The sequence below is a fragment of the Pogoniulus pusillus genome, chromosome 8 (genome assembly GCF_015220805.1).
Source record: "Pogoniulus pusillus isolate bPogPus1 chromosome 8, bPogPus1.pri, whole genome shotgun sequence".
NCBI classification, from domain to species: domain Eukaryota; kingdom Metazoa; phylum Chordata; class Aves; order Piciformes; family Lybiidae; genus Pogoniulus; species Pogoniulus pusillus.
The window spans coordinates 6445997-6471680 of record NC_087271.1 but is presented as its reverse complement, the minus strand read 5'-3'; the positions used below and the strand labels follow the sequence as shown (position 1 = coordinate 6471680).

Genomic DNA, 25684 nt, shown 5'->3' with positions numbered 1-25684 from the left:
CTTAATCTTCTGCTCAGCCTGATTGATAGTGGGGCAAAGCTGTGTTTATAGCTTAGCCTTTCCCATTTCCTGACTTCCTAAATAGCCAAATTTATCTATAAGATCCTTTGTAAGATATTCCCGATCAAACTGAGTCTGCTGATAAACTAAACTAATTTTTGGCTATAGTTTGGGGACAGGTTTCCAGGAAAATAAAATCATTCTATTTTTTATATTTCCTGACTTGGCCATGTTAATTCCCTACCTCCATGATACCACCAAAAAAAACCCCCAAACACTAAAAAAGCAAACAAGAAATGTAAACTAAATGGCAGAACACCAGGAATTCTAGATGGGAAAACTCTGGAAATAGACATTAGGCTTCATGTCGAATCTGAACAACTTGCCCAAATTCAGAGAATCTCAAGGAAAAGAATATTTTTTGGTTTGTGGGAAAAAGAAAAGCTGTTTCACTGATGCAGCTGGTTTTTTTTTTACTGTATTTTAGTTAAGCACAACACCAACAAAAAAATTCAAATCCATTTTAAATTTAAACTATTTGGGTGGAAAAGATAAATGCTGCAAACTGGAGAAAGGAAGAGCGTCAAAGGGACACTGTATTACTGGGTTATACAAAGTGTCCTCTGAGAATTAACTTAATATATCAAGAGAAGTTTAGGGTCAAACTAGGTTAAGTTAATTCTATCAGCGTGTTCCACCATCTGTTGAAGAGTTTACACTTTTAAGGCTAGGGCTGCATTTCTGGCCACAAGGTGGAGATGGTGACACGAATGCAAGAGGGTAAGTGAAACTAGATTGGCTATACAGAGGGTTTACACAGTAATGCAAGATTTCAAGATGCTCCAACACATGACATTAAAGCAGGACTTGGCAAAAGAAATGAAGTCTTTTTACATACCATAAACGGTTGCTGCTTGTAGCAAGTCAGATAACCCACAAGAGAAGCTGATTTAGTGCTGAGTAGTACATAGGACCCAATTCAAGAAGTAGTTATCAAAGAACCACTTCTGGAATGAAAGTCAACATACTTGTGTAGAAAGAAAAGGATAAAACAAAACCTACTGCAGTCATATTTAACTTCCAGAGAGTGAACAGATCAAAATGAGGAAGTTAGTTGAAAGAAAAATGAGAAAGGCAGATAAAAAGATTCAACGCAAACAGCGCGGAGGCAAGCGGCAGATAAAAGGTAGGCGATTCAGAACAATCACAGCCCAGAAGAAAAAACCCAAATCACTGAAATAAATTATCTTACAAACAAAGAGGTCCCCAAACCCAAGCCAAAACACCAGAATGAAAATTATCTTGGAAAGATAGCCTTCAAAAGTGTAAGTGCAGAGAGAGGGGGCAAAAAAAGGGCAGAAAATGTTGTCAAGTTAGATATAAAAAACGGTGTTTTGAGAATCAGCTTGCTGCACACACAGAAGTTTGGTAAAATAACCACATTAGAAGCAGGAGTCCTCCCAGGGAGAGATTTGGGATGGGGGAAATCAAGATATAAATGTAATACATATGAAATTAGTTCTTTCCCCTGATGTTCACAACAAAGGATTCTCAGTTAGAGAAAGTTTCTCCCCATCTATCATCGTCTGGAGGTGGTTTAGAAGTTGTAAATAATAGCAATTGCCATAAGGCAATGGTCTTTCAAAAGAATGTTCTAAAGGAACTCAGAGATGCCATTTCTGAACTCACTGCTGGAACATATAACCTGTCACTGATGTCAGCCTTGATGCCAGAAGGAACATTGTACCTGTGGCACAGCTTTACAAAAGGACTTAATGGCTGATGCCTGTAATAACAGAATAGAACACTTCTTTTTTATGCCATTGGAGGAGATCTCTGTTGTTCTCATGCCTAGAATGTCATTTGTGGCTTTAGCCTCACCCAACCAGAAAAGCACAAGCCAGCTGTGGCACAGTTTCACATGTAACATTAGACTATGATTCTTTAATTTAGAAAATCAGTTGGAGGAGTGAACATGTCAAGCCTATGTGCCCATAAATGATAAAATGGATGTAAACAGGGATGTATTATGCTGTTTTCTTCCTAGGTAAGGATAAACAGGCTTAATCACAGGAAAACAATGAAAGAAAATAAAAGGGAGTAGCTTTCACTCCTTGTGTTGTTGGAATGTGAAACATACTGCTGTAGGAGTGAACATGTCAAGTCTATGTGCCCATAAATGATAAAATGGATGTAAACAGGGATGTATTACACTGTTTTCTTCCTATCTAAGGAGATACAGGCTTAATCACAGGAAAACAATGAAAGAAAATAAAAGGGAGTAGCTTTCACTCCTTGTGTCGTTGGAATGTGAAACATACTGCTGTAGGAGTGAACATGTCAAGTCTATGTGTCCATAAATGATAAAATGAATGTAAACAGGTATGTATTACACTGTTTTCTTCCTATCTAAGGAGATACAGGCTTAATCACAGGAAAACAATGAAAGAAAATAAAAGGGAATAGCTTTCACTCCTTGTGTCGTTGGAATGTGAAACATACTGCTGTAGGAGTGAACATGTCAAGTCTATGTGCCCATAAATGATAAAATGGATGTAAACAGGGATGTATTACACTGTTTTCTTCCTATGTAAGGATAAACAGGCTTAATCACAGGAAAACGATGAAAGAAAATTAAAGGGAGTAGCTTTCACTCCTTGTGTCTTTGGAATGTGAAACATATTGCTGCAGGAACAGGTTGCCCAGGGAGGTTGTGGATGTTCTCTCTTTGGAGGTGTTCAAGGCTGGGTTGGATGAGGCCTTAAGCAATGTGTTCTAGTGGTGGTGTCCCTGCCTATGACAGGAGATTTGAACTAGATGATTTTTGAGGTCACTTCCAACCTAAACCGTTCTATGATTCTATTCTATGATTCTAAGATGTCTCTGAGATCAAGCTTTGACAGCTGGGTCTCCATCTCTCCATGCAGCAGCTAGCAACCACTGTGAGTATGATGGAGGCTCTGGCTCAGAAAGCCAATTCACTGCTGGCAGCTGGGAAGGCCAAGAAGAAATCCTACACACGTCTGTCTGTTTGCTATAGATTCCTGGTGGAGATCACAGCTCAGGTCAGAATTGGAGGGTAAGTGCAGTATCCATCAGCTCAAGCAAGGTTTTGTTTTTTATGATGCTATCAGAATAACAGTAACAATAAACTCTAGAAAAGATTGCCTGTTCTTTGCAGATTTTGATTCCTGCTGGAGCTGCCTCTCTGATGGAATTAAGTAATGTTGGGAAGTTGTTTTAACAGGCTTCAGGCATCGTTTTCAGTGGGCGCTAATTCCACTGTTCCGTCTGGTGTGTGCTCAGCTTATTGGAAATGATGTAACTGGCAGAGCAAGCTGCATTTAGAAAGATCCCCATCTTCCTGTTTAGCTTGTCACTAGATTGGATGACTTCTGGGGTAGCAACTGCATTTTATATATATATGTTATGCAAAAATGATGTATGTGCATGCATATGTATGTGTGTGTGTATATGAAAGGATATAAAATGTCTAAATCAAACCAACTTGGTAAAATCTCACTTTTTTGGAGGGAGGGGACACATAGCTTTAAAGTTTTAACTCTGTGAGCCACACTCATTGCTTAAAACATGCAAAAAAAAAAAGTGAATACTCTTGCAAAATGGTGTTTTTTTTTTTTTCCTTTTCTTCCTCTCTTTTTTGGAAGTTCATTTCCCCCCCTGCTTAGTAAAACTTTTATCATAATTTAATGCCCCCCACACTTCATGGTTTGTTACTTGGTCTATTACTCTCACATTTAACTTGATAAGGTCTTACTTCCTATGATATTAATTTCTGAGTTTTGATTCTTCACAGCTGCTGCTTTGAAGTCTCAGATAACATTGTGAGCATTGCACATTGCTCCTGGTTTTAAACTTTTCGTTCAGCTGCAGCACATCGCTCTGATTCTCCCAAAGAACTTCTCAGTAAATTGCTCTACTCAAAAATGAATGTTTGGGCTTTTCATCAGGGCAAAGCTGGGGACTCTTTTCTTAAAGGATGCTTGTACGTTCTGCCAAAAGGTTTGTTGATTTATCCTCATCTTCTTCTGTCCTTTCTTCAAAGGAATTTAAGTCTGTTACTCAGTTCAGGAGGATTCTGAATCGTTTTGTATTTCATATAGGCGTGAAAGGAAGAACTGATGCTCATATTTGTTTTCGTGCCCTCTCTTTCAGCATCATGTTCTTTTCAACCCAACCCTGTCCACGACCAGGAAATGCAGCTGCATATAATTTCTGGGTAATATGAACATGCTGGACTGGCAAGCAGGTGTGTTGCTGAATGGCTATTTGGTAGAAACAGGCAGCTATAAAAATATGAGGTCTGACCTCACTTTCCCTCTTCAACACTTACAGCGCTGGACTGCAGGTCACCGCCAGGTAAAAACTTCCTTTACCAACCTCTAGAGCTTTTGTTATGAATGTGAAAAAGATTGGTTGGAGAGTTTTTAACTTTCTTAAGCAAACAAAAAAACAAGCAAGGATGCTAGCTCACAGAGAATCATAGAATCAACCAGGTTGGAAGAGCCTTTGTGAGGCTACAGGTTCAACTTCTTCATTTTCTCATGGGTAGTGAATAATATGAATCACTTTTTGCCCCGTGGGGTAATCACAGCTAAAGGAAATACGAGCTGTGCTGGTAAGGTGAGATTTGCAAGAGAGTCTCTTTTTTTCTTTGACTGATTGGTTAAACATGCAGCTGGGTTTGGAATCAGTTCTTGTGTGCATGAAATTAAAAGATGTTAATTTAGATGGTGCTGTGTGTATGCAACAGAGATGTCAGACAAAGAAACAGAAAAAGGATGCAAGACTGGGAGCAGGACACTGAGAAAACCCAATGGGTACTTCTGCTTCGTATTTTGCCATCATCCATTAAAACAACAAAGTAACTTGAGCAGGAGCAGTCCTTCTGTGTGTGAATGTTTCTGCCTTTTGTTACAGGTTCCTCTTGTCACAGAGCACCATAGAATCCTAGGACCAACCAGATTGGAAGAGACCTCCAAGCTCATCCATTCCAACCTAGCACCCAGCCCTATCCAGTCAACTAGACCATGGCACTAAGTGCCTCATCCAGGCTTTGCTTGAACATCTCCAGAGACAGTGACTCCACCACCTCCCTGGGCAGCCCATTCCAATGCCAATCACTCTCTCTGTGAAGAACTTCCTCCTAACATCCAGCCTATATCTCCCCAGGCACAACTTGAGACTGTGTCCCCTTGTTCTGTTGCTGGTTGCCTGACAGAAGAGACCAATCCCCACCTGGCTACAGCCTCCCTTCAGGTATTTGTAGGCATTTTGTAGACATGCTGAGCTGAAGTTGTTTCCAATCACAGACAATAAGGATGTAGGAATGGAGAGCTGAGGGTGCCATGGCTGAATCAGCAGTGCAAGTATTCCCACTGGTTTCCTCTATGTGTGCTTTTCATGTGAAGGGTCCTTTGTTTTATTCATTCCTTAACCCTTTCTGTGTAGTCTCAGGGGACTTGTCTGAGGATAAAACCACTCAATTCTTGTGCTAGTTATTTGTAACCACATGAAAGCTCAGATGATGTGTACTTACAGTTAACACTTGTCCAACTGTGCACTGGGTCATAAAGAAATGACAAACTTTTGGCAGCATTAATCTTCCTTCTGTCATGATACAGGGCAAAATTCTACTAATGAAATACCAATTTGATACAGAACTACTTACAGATATTAGCAGTGCCCTTAGGTATAGGCAGATAAGAACCAGGGCTCCATGGTCGGCCCTGGTAATTCTTCTTGCATTTTCCACAGTCGGGGCCAGTTGTGTTATGCTCACATTCACAAAGTAGTCTTTTGTTTTCTTCTTTGCAGCCAGTAGCATGAAGGTTGCACTTGCACCTGGTTTTAAAGGGGAAGAACAGGAAAAAAAGTCTGTTATTGTTCAGAGGTGAGTTGAAGTTCAGATAAAGTCCTAGAGAAGCATGTCCTATGGCACCCACTTGTTTCTGTGTGCTGTGCCCAGTGTGCATTGCAAGGCATTAGTCAAATAGCACACTGCAATATCTTCAGCTCACAGAAGGCTAAAAGCAGTAATGTCACCAGACTCCAAGATGCTGAACCTTTTCTTGCTTTCACTAACACAGCTCCACTGAGATCAACTAAATTATTCATAATTTTCATTACAGACAGCTCTAGAATCTTGCAAAAAAACTGAGAGTTACTCACTCCTCCCAGGAACAAAACTAATCCTCTGCTTATGTCCTTAGAGAATCTGGCCCAAATTAAGATCCAAATTAGGCCCTGGGAGTCTGAAGAAACGGGCTTCAACTAAATATCCTCTGCAATACCACATTTGAGTAGAAGGGAAGCTCTCTATAATGGTGTTTTGCCATTCCTGTTCTCTTCTTCAGAAAGAAAAACTCTTTTTTTTTGGCCTGCTTTGATGTAATTGTGGTAAGTGAAGGGCAGGGGGAATGTTTTGGTAGGCACATTTAGTTTTACTTAACACCTAACTGAATCTTGCAACAAAATCATTAGATAAATCAGATTCTGCACCTGGTCTTAGAATAAGTCTCTTTTCCTTGAATCTCCATTTCCCTGAAACTAGGCTACTGAGAGAATGGGAAACTAGTTGCAGAAACACCTCTGTAGATGTCAAAACTGGCTAAAATCTGTTTCTGTTTGGGGGGCTGCAGAGAAAAGCAGTTTTTTTAATGACCCTGTCTGTTTGTTTTCCTAATGATTGTACATCCAGCGATTTAAAGAGTTCTCAGGTGGGCATTTGTCACCTGTTCCATACAGTGACCAATAATTAGAGCAAAACAACACATGGAACAGCCAAGTGCAAATGAACAGCTGTCAAGCTGACTTCCATTTGGAAGGAATATGACCTGAAGCAAGTGGCCACATGCATATATATATCCCCAGGGTAAAACAAGCTTGCAGTTGTCTTAACTGAGTGCTGGGAAAAAAAATCCACAAGGATCTGTAATACAGTAGGTGGTGACACATTCTCCTCAGTGTCAGAAATGTGGCAGATGCAGCTGTGGTTATTTGAGCAATGCTCATTCTAAAGAAAAGCAGGTTCAGTCTCTTTGAAATTGAAATTACTGAAATGTGGTGAATATGCCAGACAAAAGCAAGTGTGATTCATTTTTATAGAGTTTCCAAAATATTGATGCTTAAAGACTAGATCAATTTTAAAGTACAATTTCCAATGCCTAGCCACTGAAAAATGAAAAATGCCTGTCTGGATGTCAGCAGATGAGATATGCCTACTTATGGAGAGACTGGAGATTTTGGTGAAGGGGACTGCTATTAAGGAAAGGAATGGGTGGCTTTACTGTCCATAGGAATATGAACGTGGAAGACTCCCAAACAGGAGAGAGACACAAGAATGATAGGACCAGAAATGAGAGAGAAAGAGCAGAAAGAAGCAGGAGTGCAGAGCTGCTAGAATAGATGAGGGAAAGGAACCAACTAGATTTCTTTCATGAGAAGATTTCTGTTTCACTGGAGAGACTCATCAGTGTCACAAGCAGCAACTGCTTTAAGCAGGAAGAAAAAGGCACCTGATTCAGAGCTGTAGCTCCTAGGGCTCTGGAAAGGTGCTGCAGACTGCTTTGGGGAACTGAGGTGGGGGAAAATAAATGTAGGGACACCTAGTAATCGGTGTAAATGTGCACAGCTCTTTTAATAAGCACCTGGAAAGGAAGAATAGTTGTGCTACAAAACCTTATGCTGAGTCTGTCTGTTTCTTAGATGCTGCTCTTGACTGAGTGACCCTTCCTGAGTTTTGCTTGTAGGCTTAAAAGTCTTGGGCAGACACTGGCCTACTCCATCTCCTTCTGCTTCTATCCATTCCTGTCCCATGCCACTTCATATGCATATATATGTATATGAGGGTGGACAGCAGGGAACATACATATGCATGTATGCATATGAATGTGGACAGCACAGGTTAGCTCTGCTGCCACAGTAGCTGCTCTGCCATCCACATGGCAGGGCCCATACAGTACAGCAACAGGCAGGGTTTCTGCAGAAGGCATCTTTGGTGTTTTGGAACACCAAGCTACAAAGGACAAATTAAAACTACATGTTTGTACCAAATCTGGGGAGTTTTCCCACAAAAATGGTAAAGCATATTTTCTTGTAGGAGTGTTTGGAGACCTTCTGTCAGTTATTAAACCCCTCATAACTAAGTTTTAGAACAATCAGCCCTAGAACAAACACACACAAACCAGACAGTGTAGGGATGTTGCAGTCACTTAGCTGCCTCAATGGAGCAATGGCTAAAAGTCTCTCTCTGTCATAATGTGGTGGAATAATCATAGCTTCATTCAGTCAATGCCTCTCTGCAAATTAACTTTTTTGGATGTTTTATGTCTATTTTAAAAAGCCTTCACAGCAGAATCCCCCAGAATGCTACATCTCACCTTCAAAGAGAACTCTAAATAATACCAGTTTTAAGACAATGGACAGCAAATGACTCCTCCAATAAAGCCCCTCCAATAACCAATTATTTGCCCACCCAAACCAACACCCCACAGCAATAAGGAGACAGCTGCAGGAGAATGATTTAAAGTAAACAAAAGAAAGGAACAAATTTGATCACTGAATAAAGGACTGATCTAACATCTTTGTGGGCAGAGAACATAAAGTAACAACTGAGCAAAAAGGAAAAGTGCTGACAATGTTGAGTGATCCTAAAACCCCTCAGAAGAATTGAAAGTTAACTGTATACAATGTCCCTGGAGGTGTTCAAGCAAAGCCTGGATGAGGCACTTAGTGCCATGGTCTAGTTGCTTGGATAGGGCTGGGTGCTAGGTTGGACTGGATGATCTTGGAGGTCTCTTCCAACCTGGTTGATTCTATGATTCTGTGATTCCAAGGGGAAGAAATTAAGGAACAAATATGATCACAGAATCATAGGAAGTTCTTCACAGAGAGAGTGATTTGCCATTGGAAAGGGCTGCCCACCGAGGTGGTGGAGTCACTGTCCCTGGAGGTGTTTAAAAGGATGAGGCACTTAGTGCCATGGTCTAGATCACTGGCTAGGGCTGGGTGCTAGGTTGGACTGGATGATGTAGGAGATCTCTTCCAACCTGGCTGATTCTATGGTTCAGGGAAAAAAAATTCTAACTGTACCTTTTCATTTTAAATTGGGAAAAAGATTCTTCTTTCTGCTGCTCTATTTCTGTTGCTGACTTCACACAGGAAAAAAAACTTGTTTTCTTTTTCAAGGCTACCATAGGATTACTGTTTGGTTACTGTTACGTTGAAGCTATTAAATTCTGCAAACATGTTTTAGGAAAGTCAGTGGAATTATACAAAAAATTAAAACTGATCTATTTATTAATTCATTCATTTATTTAATTATTAGAAAGCTGGAGATAGTTTTAATGAAAGAAAAAGTGCTTACTACAGTAAATGAATAGTCAGTCCATGGATATGACTCCTAATGGATGGCTTTGAGTTCTCCAAGGTAGGAAGGTAGAGCTAGATATCCATAGAATCAGTCAGGGTTGGAAGGGACCACAAGGATCATCTAGTTCCAACACCCTGTCATGCCCAGGGACACCCTACACTAGATCAGGCTGGCCACAGCCTCATCCTGCCTGGCCTTAAACACCTCCAGGGATGGGGCCTCAGCCACCTCCCTGGGCAACCCATTCCAGCCTCTCACCACTCTCATGCTGAAAAACTTCCTCCTCACATCCAGTCCCAATCTTCCCACCTCCAGCTTTGCTCCATTCCCCCATCTCTGAGGGGGGATCTTTGAGTTTTTCTACAAGACTAACTAAAGATCACAGAAAAAAAGAGAAAAGAAACACAGTCATATTAAAAATGGCACGTGGAGAATTACTGAGAGCTGGTTTGAGTGGGCACAAAAAGAAACGTTCAGACATGGCCCACAAAAGGTCAGACGTGCAGCAAAAAACACTACCTGTGCCTTCTTAGTGTACAGGCAGGACTCTGTGCTGGGTTAGGAACTGGCTGGAGGGCCGGACCCAGAGAGTGGTGGTGAATGGTGCCACATCCAGCTGGCGGCTGTCACTAGTGGTGTCTCTCAGGGATCTGTGCTGGGCCCCATCCTCTTTAACATCTTCATTGATGATCTGGATGAGGGTATTGAGTCAGTCATCAGCAAGTTTGCAGATGACACCAAGCTGGGGGCAGATGTGACTGAGTTGGAAGGCAGAAGGGCTCTGCAGTGGGACCTTGACCGCCTGCACAGATGGGCAGAGTCCAATGGGATGGGGTTCAATAGCTCCAAGTGCAGGGTGCTGCACTTTGGTCACAACAACCCCATGGAGAGATACAGGCTAGGGTCGGAGTGGCTGGAGAGCAGCCAGACAGAGAGGGATCTGGGGGTGCTGATTGATACCCACCTGAACATGAGCCAGCAGTGTGCCCAGGTGGCCAAGAGAGCCAGTGGCATCCTGGCCTGCATCAGGAATGGTGTGGTCAGCAGGAGCAGGGAGGTCATTCTGCCCCTGTACTCTGCACTGGTTAGACCACACCTTGAGTACTGTGTTCAGTTCTGGGCCCCCCAGTTTAGAAGAGACGTTGAGATGCTTGAGCGTGTCCAGAGAAGGGCGACGAGGCTGGGGAGAGGCCTTGAGCACAGCCCTAGGAGGAGAGGCTGAGGGAGCTGGGATTGGTTAGCCTGGAGAAGAGGAGGCTCAGGGGTGACCTTATTGCTGTCTACAACTACTTGAGGGGTGGTTGTGGCCAGGAGGAGGTTGCTCTCTTCTCTCAGGTGGCCAGCGCCAGAACGAGAGGACACAGCCTCAGGCTGCACCAGGGGAGATTTAGGCTGGAGGTGAGGAGAAAGTTCCTCACTGAGAGAGTCATTGGACACTGGAATGGGCTGCCCGGGGAGGTGGTGGAGTCGCCGTCCCTGGGGCACTTCAAGGCAAGGCTGGACGTGGCACTTGGTGCCATGGTCTAGCCTTGAGCTCTGTGGTAGAGGTTTGGACTTGATGATCTGTGAGGTCTCTTCCAACCCTGATGATACTGTGATACTGTGATGATCATTAGTATTATACAAGTAAGAAAAAAAATCTGTGGATTAATTAAATCTGAAGAGATTAAACTGGAGTTCAGTTACTGAGGTCAGTAACTACACATAAGGAGTAAAAAGAGAAGCATAAGCAGAAAAAAGGCATCCAGAGGACCGAAACGCAGAGATTCTGATTCTCCCCTCACACCATTTTTTGCTGAGGTCACTTCACAGATCTCAGAGAGATTAATCACAATTTCCACAGCGAATCAAGGATGGAGCTGAATACTGACTGAGTGTAAAATGCAGACAGCGCTGGAAGCGTGAGAGAACAAAACGCATCTGCGGAAAGCAAACTGAACACAAGTCGGAGGGTAGCGTGGCTGGGGAAAGCTGAGCAAATTCTGTGCTCTATGTGGAGAGACATTTAACTGAAACAGGGAAATAACATTCTGTATACTTCTGATTGTTCAGGAAAGCTGCACTAGGAAGTGTGCAATCTGTCCCAAGGATGTCATCAGCATGTAATGTATGGACAACCTCAGAGGCTTCTGCAGAGAAGAGAAACGCCTGTTGTGCTTGAGGGACAGATTTCTCTGGATGGAGGAAAGAGGTAAATGAGTGTAGCATGGCTGAGAGACAACTGGAGTACAATAAAAAGCTGCTTCTATTTGTGGGATAAACAGTAAGGAAAAAAATGAAGCATTTAAGGTTGCAGAAAGAAGACTATTTAGGTTAGGAGTATCATCCAGACAGATCATATCTCACTCTTGAGATATATTGGTTTGAGAGTAGTGTGAAAACAAAGGAGCAAAGCCTAGACCTCAGGAATTTGAAGGAGCTGGGGATCAACTGAGCTCTGCTGACTTGGGTCCTACCAGATCACTGTCAGGATATGGACATCAGCTTTCTATGGAAGACTGACCAAATTCAGAGTCCTCAATCTCTCTTGTGTCTTTTAAGTAGTATTATCCTTCCTTCTGTGCTCCAGGGCTAAGGAAATATTTTGTTACCTTATGTGACTATCACAGTGATGACAAATTATTACTAGCACTCCTAGGTACTGTTCTTAATTTCTTTAAAGACTTGCTTTGAAAAGCTGTTCCTAGCTGCTGCTGCTTTACATTGGAGGTACAGGCTGAATGTTAGGAGGAAGCTGTTGGCAGGGAGAGTGATTGGCATTGGAATGGGCTGCCCAGGGAGGTGGTGGAGTCACCGTCCCTGGAGGCATTCAAGCAAAGCCTGGATGAGGCACTTAGTGCCATGGTCTAGTTGACTGGACAGGGCTGGGTGCTAGGTTGGACTGGATGATCTTGGAGGTCTCTTCCCACCTGGTTGATGCTATGATAGCACTTAATTAGACTTACATACAAAGAACATTAAACATAACATTTCATAGAGCCTTTGAAGATATTTCCATTAGAAGAATGTGGTCACTTTGGCTGCTTGTATAAGAATGAAGACATTCAGAACACCTAAAATACTGCTTCCACATCTTGTGTCCTGAGATCCAGAGGACAGCATTTCATGCCTCCAGTTTCTTGAAACCCAGAGGAAAAACTGAAAGTGCTTCAGGAAGTATTACGTACATGTGCCTGAAATGCAGTTACTGGGTAGCAGTGGGTGAGTAGCAGCTGCTTGGCACGTCCTATGGGCTTGCATGTGGACAGCAAAGGGATGACTGAGGGAGCTGTAATAAGTAAAGCAGGTTTGAGAATGCAGGGCAAGTTATGGCAAGTGTAAGAAGATGTATGCTGCAGCCTTTGCACTGCATTGGCAAACAGCCTAGAGGCAAAATCCCATGTAAGGAAAAAGCAAATGTTAAGGGCAAAGTGCAGTTCTGAGATACAGTTTATGCTCACCACAAATGGCATTGCTGAGGTCTAATGCTTTGTCCTTCTTTACAGAGAAAGTCTGAAGCTAATGATTATAAATACCAACAGCTCCACGTGCAATTAGGTTACGTGCAGGGAGATGCAGCCTTTGGAGCAGCTTCCCACCTAAGGGCGACAAAGCTGGTGAGAGGCCTGGAACACAAACCCTATGAGGAGAGGCTGAGGCAGCTGGAGGTGTGCAGCCTGGAGAAGAGGAGGCTCAGGGGTGACCTCATTGCTGTCTACAACTACCTGAAGGGAGGCTGTAGCCAGGTGGGGGTTGGTCTCTTCTCCTGGGCAACCAGCAACAGAACAAGGGGACACAGTCTCAAGTTGTGCCAGGGGAGGTCTAAGCTGGATGTGAGGAGGAAGTTGTTGCCAGAGAGAGTGATTGGCATTGGAATGGGCTGCCCAGGGAGGTGGAGGAGTTGCTGTGCCTGGAGGTGTTCAAGAAAAGCCTGGATGAGGCACTTAGTGCCATGGTCTATTTGACTGGCTAGGGCTGGGTGCTAGGTTGGACTGGGTGACCTTGGAGGTCTCTTCCAACCTGGTTGATTCTATGAAATCCTATGAAAACAGTTGTCTGCCTGTTACATCTGGTGACAGTCTTTCCAGACCTTTCCTTGGTTAATCGTTGTGGGAGCAGCTCTGACAGTGCTGAGCTGGTGGATTTGAACGCCACACCCCCACAACACATCTGCATTTGGAAACTTCCATCCTTATGCTTCCACAACTCATCTGGTATCAATCTTTCCAGCTCAACCTGCAAGAACGTTCCTGCTAAGCAGCCTGGCTACAGCACACACAGGAACACATTTCCTTCCAATGTGCAAATTCAATTCTGAATCACTGGAGATTGATATTGCTGTCCAACGCTATAAACTCTAATTGTGTGGGAGAACAAATTTGTTTTTCTGACCACTCATCTTTGACAGACTCATTATTTTGTCATAAAGCAATTGAAATGATATTTTTGGCAGTTACATAAGAGGCAGGAAGCACTCTGGCGTGGTGAAGGAGCGGTGCTGTTGTAGTGGGAGCAGGAGCCCCAGGCTCGCCGTGCTTCTCACAGACTCTATTTACATACAGACAGCTGACACTCAAGTGCTGTAAATATCACTAAGGTAATTGCTAATAGAGTGCTGATGCTCTTGCATGTGAGTGCCAACCAACAGACTGGGGGGGGGGGGGGGGTCACACAAGGGGACCATTTTTCTTGAAGAGATCATTTAAGAGAAAGAAAGACAAGAGAAGCTCTTTGATACATTTTTAACAACTAGCCATATGTTCCTTACTTAAATACATCTTTGGATCATTCTAGGTCATTGCCAAAGTTTAGAAAATCAACAGAAAAGCAACTTGCAAGCCTTCTGCACAGACAGGCAGTGAAGTCAGTTTTACATGCCACCAGTCCACTCCCTGCTTCCAGGTAAGGAAAGCTTTAACTTGCAGAGGAATTGTTTGCTGCTTGCTCTTCATGTTATTGCTCACGCAACGTGCTCATAGAATCATAGAACATAGAATGGACCAGGTTGGAGGGATCTCCAAGATGATCCAGCTCAACCTAGCACCCAGCCCTGTAAAATCAACTAGACCATAGCACTAAATGCCTCAGCCAGGCATTGCTTGAACATCTCCAGGGATGGTGACTCCACCACCTCCCTGGGCAGCCCATTCCAATGCCAATCACTCTCTCTGGCAACAACTTTCTCCTATCATCCAGCCTAGACCTCCCCCAGCACAACTTGAGACTGTGTCCCCTTGTTCTGCTGCTGGTTGCCTGGCAGAAGAGACCAACTCCCACCTGGCTACAGCCTCCCTTCAGGTAGTTGTAGACAGCAATGAGATCTGCCCTGAGCCTCCTCTTCTCCAGGCTGCACACCCCCAGCTCCCTCAGCCTCTTCTCACAGGGCTGTGTTCCAGGCCTCTCACCAGCTTTGTCACCCTTCTCTGGACACATTCCAGTACCTCAACATCTCTCTTGAATTGAGGAGTCTGAAGGGTGGTTGTAGCCAGGAGAAGGTTGCTCTCTTCTCTCAGGTGGCCAGCACCAGAATGAGAGTAGACAGCCTCAAGCTATGCCAGGGGAAATTTAGGCTTGAAGTGAGGAGAAAGTTCTTCACTGAGAGAGTCATTGGACACTGGAATGGACTGCCCAGGGAAGTGGTGGAGTCGCCGTCCCTGGGGCTGTTCAAGGCAGGATTGGACGTGGCACTTGGTGCCATGGTCTAGCCTTGAGCTCTGTGGTAAAGGGTTGGACTTGATGATCTATGAGGTCTCTTCCAACCTTGGTGATACTGTGATAATGTGATACAGTACTCAAGGTGTGCCCTGACCAGTGATGAGTGCAAAACACCATCCCCACACTATTAGTAGGCCATTTAAAAACAGTTAGCCATGTTAGTCACCCTTCCCAGTTCTAGCATCTGTTTCCAACACCCTGTGGCAGTTGTCCTGAAAGACTTGGCCGTGTTTAGCATGACATCAAATGTGTTAAGGCTGTCATCTACATTATGCCTCTCCAGCCATCACCAGTGACATGTAGTTTTCTAATGTAACATAGAAAAAGATGAAAATTCCATGTTGTAGATACATTAAAAGTGATAAATGATATCTCAGGCGTGAAGGAGAACAAGAGGTAGGCTGAGGAAGTTGAAATATAAGAACCTTTAAATTATAGCATGAAGTCTTTGGAATAAAAGGAGCTCTCCATCTCAATAATTAATTTTTCAGGTTTAACCTTCCCCCCCCCCCCCCAAAAGCAAAAATGCTTTTAAGAGTCAAATTCATCCTAACTTGAGAAACTCTCTGTTTAAGTAAGAAAACTCTTACATCATGAAATCTTTGGAATAAAAGGAGCTCCCCATCTGAACAATTAATTTTTCAGGTTTAACCTTCCCCCTCCCCCTAAAAAATATATACTTTTAAGAGACAAATTCATCCTAACTTGAGAAACTCTGTGTTTAAGTAAGAAAACTCTTACATCATGAAATCTTACATCTTAAATCATGAAATCTTTGGAATAAAAGGAGCTTCCCATCTGAATAATTAATTTTTCAGGTTTAACCTTCCCCCTCCCCCCAAAAAATATATACTTTTAAGAGACAAATTCATCCTAACTTGAGAAACTCTGTGTTTAAGTAAGAAAACTCTTACATCATGAAATCTTTGGAATTAAAGGAGCTTCCCATCTGAATATTTATTTTTTCAGGTTTAATCTTCCATCTCCCCCTAAAAATATATACTTTTAAGAGACAAATTCATTCTACCTTGAGAAACTCTGTGTTTAAGTAAGAAAGCTCTTACATCATGAAATCTTACACCTTACATAATGAAATCTTACACCTTACATCATGAAATCTTACATCTTACATCATGAAATCTTTGGAATAAAAGGAGCTTCCCATCTGAATAATTAATTTTTCAGGTTTAACTTCCTTCCCCCCCCAAAAAATAAAGAAATATACTTTAGGAAACAAATTCATCCTAACTTGAGATACTCTGTGTTTAAAGAAGAAAACTCTTACATTATGAAATCTTACACCCCACATAATGAAATCTTTGGAATAAAAGGAGCTTCCCATCTGAATAATTAATTTTTCAGGTTTAACTTCCTTCCCCCTCCCCCCCCAAAAAATATATATACTTTAGGAGACAAATTCATCCTAACTTGAGAAACTCTGTGTTTGAGTAAGACAACTCTTGCACCATTGAGTGCACAAGGTACAGATAAGACTCAGATAAGCTGTTTTTTCCCTTTAGATTTCTCCATCAAGTAGAAGATCTTTCAATAGAGGCTGACAGTCTCAGACACATCACGTGCCTACTGAACATTATTATTCACTATATCATAGGATTTTTTCATCTCACATCAGAAAAACAAAGTAAGCTGGTCCTTATCCTCATTTCAAAGATTAATAGATGCCTGCACAGCTTTACTGTTGAAGATTGTGTGGGGATGAAAGTAAGCAGAAAGGACACTGCTGTGATGAAATACAATGATTGCTGGCCAATTTCTCTCTGTAAGGATGAAATGGGCAGTGAGAACACAGATACAAAAGAGGTAACGAGGTAATTACTGCAATCTAGGCTGCTAGGGCTCGCTGCAAGGACTACCCATCTGAAGAAGTTCTAAGCTAAAAGGGTCAAAAAAAGCTAAGGACAGTTGGCAGCCAGAAAATGCTGTAGGTTGCTGGCTAAAAGTAGGTCTGCTGAACAAATGTTCCAGCTCATGTGAAGCAGGAGAGGCAATTCTGGTTTTAATTTGGTATTTTTTGAGCCATGTGGCTTTCTCAGGTCTACCTGACTGAATGTGATCCAAGTCCAAAAAAATCTTTTGGTTTTTTTTTTGGGGGGAGGGGAGAAGTTATGAATAAGATTCCTGTGGTTTGCTGGCAAAACATTGCCACTATAGTGATAATAATGAAATGTGAGTCCTTTCATTTGTTTATTTCTGGGAACACATTTGTTCACCAGTCTCCATCCCTATCCCTTTTCCTGAATTTATCTAATACATCATCATCTCCCACTGGGGAAAATAAAAAGAAAGATTCCTTTGTGGAATGAGGCTGCATCACATCAATAATAAAGGATAAAAAAGCCCCCTCAGTAATAACAAATATAACTTTATATAGGTAGATATATTATTCTTTCATTTGCAAAGCAAGGACTAATGTTGGATCAGGTTTTTAAGCTTCTTAAATCTGTAAGTAGCTTTGTGGCTAGAAAAGAAGTTTAACCTGCACTCAGTAATCCTGCTGCACCTTAGTACCTCACAATCCAGAGATTTACAGAAGCCTTCTCAACTTTGTTCTTTACTGTTTAGGTTTTGCTGCTAAATTTGGGAGGAAATTGAATTAGATTCCCACAGGCAGTATGGAAAATTGGGGAAAATAGCTTCTTATTCTGCCTCAGCTGAATATAATGTATCTAGTCGGGAACAGCAAAACCCAGGCACAGAGAGCATATTTGCTTTGCTTTCTCAGTGGCCTACTTCCAAGCAGTTTGGAGAGCTTGAAATTAGAAAAGAAAACAAAGTCCAAAAGGGCAGAATAATTCCCTTTCCCACAGGAGCCAGGACTTTGCAAGACTCACAGAAGGGATGCAGGGCGTGGAATTGGCCACTATCAGCACTCAGCCAGTCCAACAATGAGAGCACACAGGTGCAAAATGCAAATCTGAACGTGTCCACAAGATTTACTGTGCTCACCTGCTCGTGAACGTTCCTACATGTTGTGATGCCTGGAGAAGAGGAGGCTCAGGGGGGACCTCATTGCTGTCTACAACTACCTGAAGGGAGGTTGTAGCCAGGTGGGGTTGGTCTCTTCTCCCAGAGAACCAGCAATAGAACAAGGGGACACAGTCTCAAGCTGTGCCAGGGGAAGTATAGGCTGGATGTTAGGAGGAAGTTGTTGCCATTGAGAGTGATTGGCATTGGAATGGGCTGCCCAGGGAGGTGGTGGAGGCACCGTCCCTGGAGGTGTTCAAGCAAAGCCTGGATGAGGCACTTAGTGCCATGGTTGAGTTGACTGGCTAGGGCTGGGTGCTAGGTGGACTGGATGATCTTGGAAGTCTCTTCCAACCTGGTTGACTCTATGATTCTACGACTTCAGTGGCAACCACTGTCAAGTTCCACACTGGTCTATACAAAGAAGCACTGCAGGATCACTACTGATCGATGATTTATATCTCACCCTGTATTTTATTAGTACAACATCTGATAGATGGATATTATCTTTGTTTGGAAGCCAGATGTTAGTGAGGCAGGTCAGCTTGGCTTGGCTTGGCTTCTTTCCTCCTGCCCCTTTCAGAAGGAGAGCCACAAGTGATCTCGCTTTGCTAACATAGAATCATAGAAACAGTCAGGGTTGGAAGGGACCACAAGGATCATCTAGTTCCAACCCCCCTGCCATGGGCAGGGACACTTTACCCTAGATAAGGTTGGCCAGAGCCTTATCCAGCCTGGCCTTGAACACCTCCAGGGATGGGGCCTCAACCACTTCCCTGAGCAACCCATTCCACCACTCTCAAGCTGAACAACTTCCTTCTCATGTCCAGTCCGAACCAACACACCTTCAGCTTTGCTCTATTCTCCCCAGTCCTGTCACTCCCTGATGGCCTAAAAAGTCTCTCCCCAGTTTTTTTATAGGCCCCCTTTGGATACTGGAATGCCACAAGAAGGCCACCTGAGAGCCTCCTCTTCTCCAGCCTGAACAGCCCCAATTCTTTCAGTTTTTAATATAAAAATAGAATTATAGAATGGTTTAGGTTGGAAGCAACCTCAAAGATCATCCAGTTCCAACCCCCCACCATAGGTAGGGACACCTCCCACTAGAAAAGGTTGCTCAAGGCCTCATCCAACCTGGCCTTGAACACCTCCAGGGAGGGAGCAGCCACAACCTCCCTGGGCAACCTGTGCCAGTGTCTCACCACCCTCACTGAAAAGAACCCTTTCCTAACATCTAGTTTGCATCTCCCTCTGCCAGTTTAAACCCATTACTCCTTGTCCTGTCATTACAAGACTTTGTAAATAGTCCCTCCCCAGTCTTCCTGTAGGCCCCCTTCAGATACTGGAAGGCCACTCTAAGGTCTCCTCAAAGCCTTCTCTTCTCCAGGCTGAAGAGCCCCAACTCTCGAAGCCTGTCCTCATAGCAGAGCTGCTGCAGCCCTCTGAGCATCTTTGTGGCCCTCCTCTGGACTCACTCTTAACAGTCCCATGTCTTTCTTGTGCTGGGGGCTCCAGAACTGCAGAGAGTTTCAGGTGGGGTCTGACAAGAGCAGAGTGAAGGGGCAGAATCCCCTCCCTTGCCCTGCTGACCACACTGCTCTTGCTGCAGCGCAGGACACGGTTGCTGTCTGGGCTGCACGGGCACACTGCACTAAACTCTAAATGTCTGTGAGGTGCAGTAGTTTGCTAGATGACATCCAGGCAAACAGTGGTGACTGAAAATGTTTGCAGTCTAGATCAGCACCACTCAGAACTCAAGCACAGAGAAGAGGAGGCTGTAACCTCTTAAGACTCCTACAAACACCTCAGTGTTTAAGCATTTGAAACTGATTTCTTGGCTAGACAAGAAAATACTATAGATCAAAATGAAACTATTCAGATCTACTTACTTTTCTTAGGTCCATTTTAAAACTTAGCTCCCATTTAAAACTAGTCCTGTGATGCTTATGCTTAGTAGTGCAGAACAGCTACATCTGAGGAGTACTGTGTGCAGTTCTGGAGCCACCAACACAAGAAGGACATGGAACTGTTGGAGCCAGTCCAGAGGAGGGCCACAAAGATGCTCAGAGGGCTGCAGCACCTCTGCTATGAGGACAGGCTACAGACTCTTCAGCCTGGAGAAGAGAAGGGTTTGAGGAGAGCTTAGAGTGGCCTTCCAGTATCTGAAGGTGGCCTACAGGAAGGCTGAGGGGGAGCTGTTGACAAGGTCTTGAAATGACAGGACAAAGGATAATAGGTTTAAATTGGCAGAGGGGAGATTGCAACTAGATGTTGGGAAAGGGTTCTTTGCAGTGAGGGTGGTGAGACACTGGCACAGGTTGCCCAGGGAGGTTGTGGAGCACAGAAGCACCCAATGTGATCTTTGATCACATTGGGTGCTTCTGTGCTCCACAACCTCCCTGGAGGTGTTCAAGGCCAGGTTGGATGAGGCCTTGAGCAACCTGTTCTAGTGGGAGGTGTCCCTGCCTGTGGTGGAGGGTTGGAACTGGATGATCCTTGGGGTCTCTTCCAACCTAAACCATTGTATAACTTCAGTTCACCATGTAAGAAAATATCTCTCCCTATTATGAAATACTTAGACACACCTAACCAAGTGGAATGGCCAAATGCTTTCTCTGAGCTTCATTTCACATCCCTCATGAGCTAAAGCTGAAATAAATTTGTCTGAAAACAGAGCTGCTGTAGAGAGCTAACTTTTATCCCCATCCCAAATATTCATTTCTCCTCGTTCTTTGGAGGAATTAGTTTTCTAGGGAATGTGTCAATAAAGAGAGTGGCTATAAAACCTGCTAGCTTGCCAAATGATTCCACCCATGAACAGAGTTTGGCAGATTCTTAGCTGATGTAAATCCATCTGGCTCCTGCACAATCAATGAATTTGTTAGTTCACACTGCTGGAAATGTGGCCCAATTTGTTTCCAACTTTCATTCATATTTTCCTAGGCTCAATAGCTGTGTTTTTAGATCATGACAGATAACAGTTCTGTAGTTTTGAAAGGCAGACCCAAGGCCTTGAACAAGCATGGGGTGGAAAGTGGGAGTCAGTAGAAATATGGAGATGTTAAGGATATGACTGCTGAGAAGTTAGGATGCTGCTATTTCACACTGTTTCCATGCACCTATTTTGCTCTAATATTTAAACTCAGGAGTAGGAAGCTTTCTTACCAACATGGAAGGATGCTGAACAAGAACCATGACAGCCATGTGTCTCTCAGAGGGGAAGCAAAACCTCTTGCTGAGATGATGATCAATAACTGCAGTCTCTTCCAGTGCTACACTGATCACTTAACGCTAGTGACTGTTTTGGTAGATTCCCAGCCTACTGCTGAAGACTGCAGATGTAAAGTCTAAGTGCATCAGTGTAACAGTTAGTCATAGAATCATAGAATCAACCAGGTTGGAAGAGACCTCCAAGATCATCCAGCCCAACCTAGCACCCAGCCCTAGCCAGTCAACTAGACCATGGCACTAAGTGTCTCATCCAGGCTTTGCTTGAACATCTCCAGGGATGGTGACTCCACCACCTCCCTGGGCAGCCCATTCCAATGCCAATCACTCTCTCTGCCAACAACTTCCTCCTAACATCCAGCCTAGACCTCTCCCAGCACAACTCAAGACTGTGTCCCCTTGTTCTGGTGCTGGTTCTCTGGGAGAAGAGACCTGGCTACAGCCTCCCTTCAGGTAGTTGTAGACAGCAATGAGGTCACCCCTGAGCTTCCTCCAGGCTGCACACCCCCAGCTCCCTCAGCCTCTCATCACAGGGCTGTGCTCCAGGCCCCTCACCAGCTTTGTTGCCCTTCTCTGGACACATTCCAGCACTTCAACATCTCTCTTGAATTGAGGAGTCCAGAACTGGACACAGTACTCAAGCTGTGGCCTGACCAGTGTTGAGTACAGGGGCAGAATAACCTCCCTTGTCCTACTGGCCAGACTGTTCCTGATCCAAGTCAGGATGCCATTGGCTCTCTTGGCCACCTGGGCACACTGCTGGCTCATCTTTAGCCTACTATCCACCAGTACACCCAGGTCCCTTTCTTCCTGGCTGCTCTCCAGCCATTCTGTCCCCAGCCTTTTTATTTTCTCTTCTTCCACTGAAAATTTTCCTTCTTTCTCACTGAGATCCCTTTGGCTTCACCTACTAAGATGCTGTGCTTCACACAGCAGTCAATGTCTTAACACATAGATGGGACAGGATGGCAGAATGGGGAAGCACATCTGTTACAGAGCTACTACACAGCTTACATGTTCTGAGTTGTAATGATGTATCTCAGCTGTTTAAATTGCTTTGTTCTAAATATCCAGAATAAGTAGAAGTCATTAAACTGAGTATCTTCAGCTGCCCATAGTGTTAGGCAACAGAGGGAGAAGGGCTACTGGGACAAAGATGCAGCTCTCTCTCCACCTGCTGGAATTGTGCAATCTGCTTGGCAGTATGCTGTCATTATCTGCCTGATGGTGTAAAAAAGCTAAGGAGCATGCTGGAGATGTTAGGTGGTTGGAAGGGATCTCCATGGATCATTACTGACTCCATAGTCACAGGATCACAGGATAGTCACAGATTGGGAGGGACTCAAGGAGATCATTGAGTCCAGCTCCCCCTGCCAGAGTAGGACCACAAAGTCTAGCACAGATCACAGAGGAATGCAGCCAGACAGGCCTTTAAAGTCTCCAGGAAAGGAGACTCCACAACCTCCCAAGGGAGCCTGTTCCAGTGCTCTGTGATCCTTACAGTAAAGAAGTTCCCCCTTGTGTTGAGGTGGAATCTCTTGTGCTGCAACTTACACCCAATGCTCTTTGTCCTATCACAGCAAGCAAGTGAGCAGAGCCTGTCCCTCTGCTCCTGATCAGCCCTCAGATGTTTATAAACATTTATTAAATCTCCTCTCAGTCCTCTCTTCTCCAGACTAAAAAGTCCCAGGACACTCAGCCTCTCCTCATAAGGCAGTGCCTCAGTCCCCTAATTATCTTTGTAGCTCTCCACTGGACCCTCTCCAGCAGATCCCTGTCTCTTGTAAACTGGGAAGCCCAAAACTGAACACAGTATTCAAGATGAGCTCTCACCATGGCAGAGTAGAGGGAAGGAGTACCTGCCTTGATCTGCTGGACACACTCTTCTTAATACACCCCAGGATCCCATTGGCCTTCTTGGCCACAAGGGCACATTGCTGTGCCATGGGCAACCAGGACTCCCAGGTCCCTCTCCACAGGGCTGCTCTCCAGCAGATCACCTCCCAGCCTGTACTGGTGCAGTTTGTTATTCCTCCCCAGGTGCAGGATTCCGCACTTGTCCTTGTTGAACCTCATTTGGTTCCTCCTCTGTGCCCAGCTCTGTCTGTCCAGCTCTCTGGATGGCCACACAGCCTTCAGCTGTATCAGCCAAGCCTCCCAGCTTGGTGTCATCAGCAAACTTGCTGAGCAGACTCTGTCTGTCTGTCCCCTCATCAATGTCATTGATGAAGATGTTGAAAAGGACCAGACCCAGCACTGATTTCACTGATCAATTTGATTTCCCTTTGGAATGGGCTGCCCAGGGAGGTGGTGGAGGCACTGTCCCTGGAGGTCTTCAAGAAAAGCCTGGATGAGGCACTTAGTGCCATGGTCTAGTTGACTGGCTAGGGCTGGGTGCTAGGTTGGAGTGGATGATCTTGGAGGTCTCTTCCAACCTGGTTGATTCTATGATCCCTGGGGGACTCCACTGGTTACAGATCTCCAGCTGGACCTAGCACCACTGATCACCACTCTGAACTCTATCTTGTACCCAGTTCCTAACCCACCTCACTGCCTGCTCTTCCATCTCACACTTCCTGAGCTTGCTCACTGAAATGTCATGAGAGATGGTGTCAAAGGCTTTGCTAAGGCCAAGGTAGACCACATCCACTGGTCTCCCTGAATCTACCCATTCAGTTATGTCATCATAGAATGTTATCAGATTAGTCAAGCATGACTTCCCCTTGGTAAATCCATGCTGACTACTCCTGATAACCTTCTTCTCTTCCAAGTGCCTTGAGATGCCCTCCAGCAGGAGCTGCTCCACCATTTTTCCAGGGGTGGGGGTGAGGCTGACTGGTCTATAGTTTCCTGGAACCTTTTTCTTGCATTCAGTCATTACTGGCAAATCAATCCATACACACCAACAGATACCCTAGACACACTTTCTATTTTAAACACTATCATGCCACCAGGCAGAATTTAGCCACTGTATTATAACAGTTGTAAAAGCCTGTGCCACAGCCTGCTAGATGATTAAGAATGTGACATACAGACCTCAGATGAAAGGTGCAGCAACAGATCACTGCAAAGTTTTATAGCTTACAGATATAAAAAAGGGAAGTTAAAGTCTTTAGGAGTCACAATTTCCTCTTCTCTATTCTCCTGATAGAAATCTGAATGTCAGATTTGAAATTCCTGGCATTGCATTAATGTGCATCACCACTTTTAAGTTTATTGAGAGACCAATTTCTGTGGGTTTAATTTAATTAATGCCAGTCTTACATCTGCTCAGCAGCAATCCTAAGAAAGCTGCTCTGAGATGCTAGTGATTACACCAAACTTCCTGTCTTTATAGTATTTCAAAGCATCAGCTGCCAGCTGGTACCCTGAATTCTTTTTCCCAGCACAACACTGAAAAGGAACAATTTGTTGTGTGGGAGGTCTAAAATTGTGGTCATTAAATTACCATCCAAGTGGACATACTTAAAATACCATTAAAAACTGTTACTTAACTCTCTGCAGTAGGAAACGTTTCACTCTCACATGCAGCGATACCCCAAGTGAGCCCTTAACAAATTTGTCTCCATGAGTAACGTTGAACAGACCTGGCTGAAGCAGAAATATCTTTGCTTAAAGCTTAGAGAGAGACTCAGGGTGTAGCACCTACTGTGTACTACAGCAGGGAGTAAAGTATTTTCATGAGCCATTGTCAGGGGAGCAGCATTTCTGCTACGTGGGAAACAAACAAGGTTAATTTCATACTGACTTTGAGAACTTTCTGGAGACTATAACAGAGAAAAGCAGCATAAAAATAGCCATGGTGAGCATGGAATTTGACTCCAGGGAACCAGTTCTGTGAAGGAGTACATCTGCTGCTCTTTTCATAGAATCACAGAATCAACCAGGTTGGAAGAGACCTCCAAGATCATCCAGTCCAACCTAGCACCCAGCCCTATCCAATCAACTAGACCATGGCACTAAGTGCCTCATCCAGGCTTTTCTTGAAGACCCCCAGGGATGGTGCCTCCACCACCTCCCTGGGCAGCCCATTCCAATGGGAAAGCATTTTTGGTTAAGGGATCTGCTATCCACTCCTTTAAAGGCTCCAATGTGCCCCCTAGTAGTTACTGCTGCAGGGATAGGAGATGTGGAAGAGCAGGGTGTGGGCTGCAATGGGTTGCCTCTGAGGGGCAGAAGTTAGGCACTGTGCTACTCTGAGCTCCTGGGAGAAGCAGCTGAAGTAAGCTCCAACCCAGTGCAGAGGCAGGATGGCACTGCTGCTGTCCTCACTGGGTATCGCTGTGCATCCAGCCAAGACTTGGTTCCCCACGTGGCTGTTAGGGCAGGATCCCTGCACTCAGGCTCAGAAGAGGAGCAGAAATTAGGCCCTGTGCTACTCTG

The 25684-nt window shown here is 44.2% G+C and overlaps 1 protein-coding gene across 11 annotated transcripts in view; it reads right to left on the bottom strand.

Moving 5' to 3' along the window:
• The window catches only part of NTNG1 (netrin G1), a 202848-nt gene that overhangs the window by 66068 nt on the left and 111096 nt on the right, over window positions 1-25684 (bottom strand). For all 11 annotated transcript variants that reach the window (XM_064147089.1, XM_064147080.1, XM_064147086.1 and 8 more), the window contains exon 4: window positions 5693-5865. In XM_064147089.1, the coding sequence (XP_064003159.1) occupies window positions 5693-5865 (173 nt within the window). The remainder of the gene's footprint in view (window positions 1-5692; window positions 5866-25684) is intronic.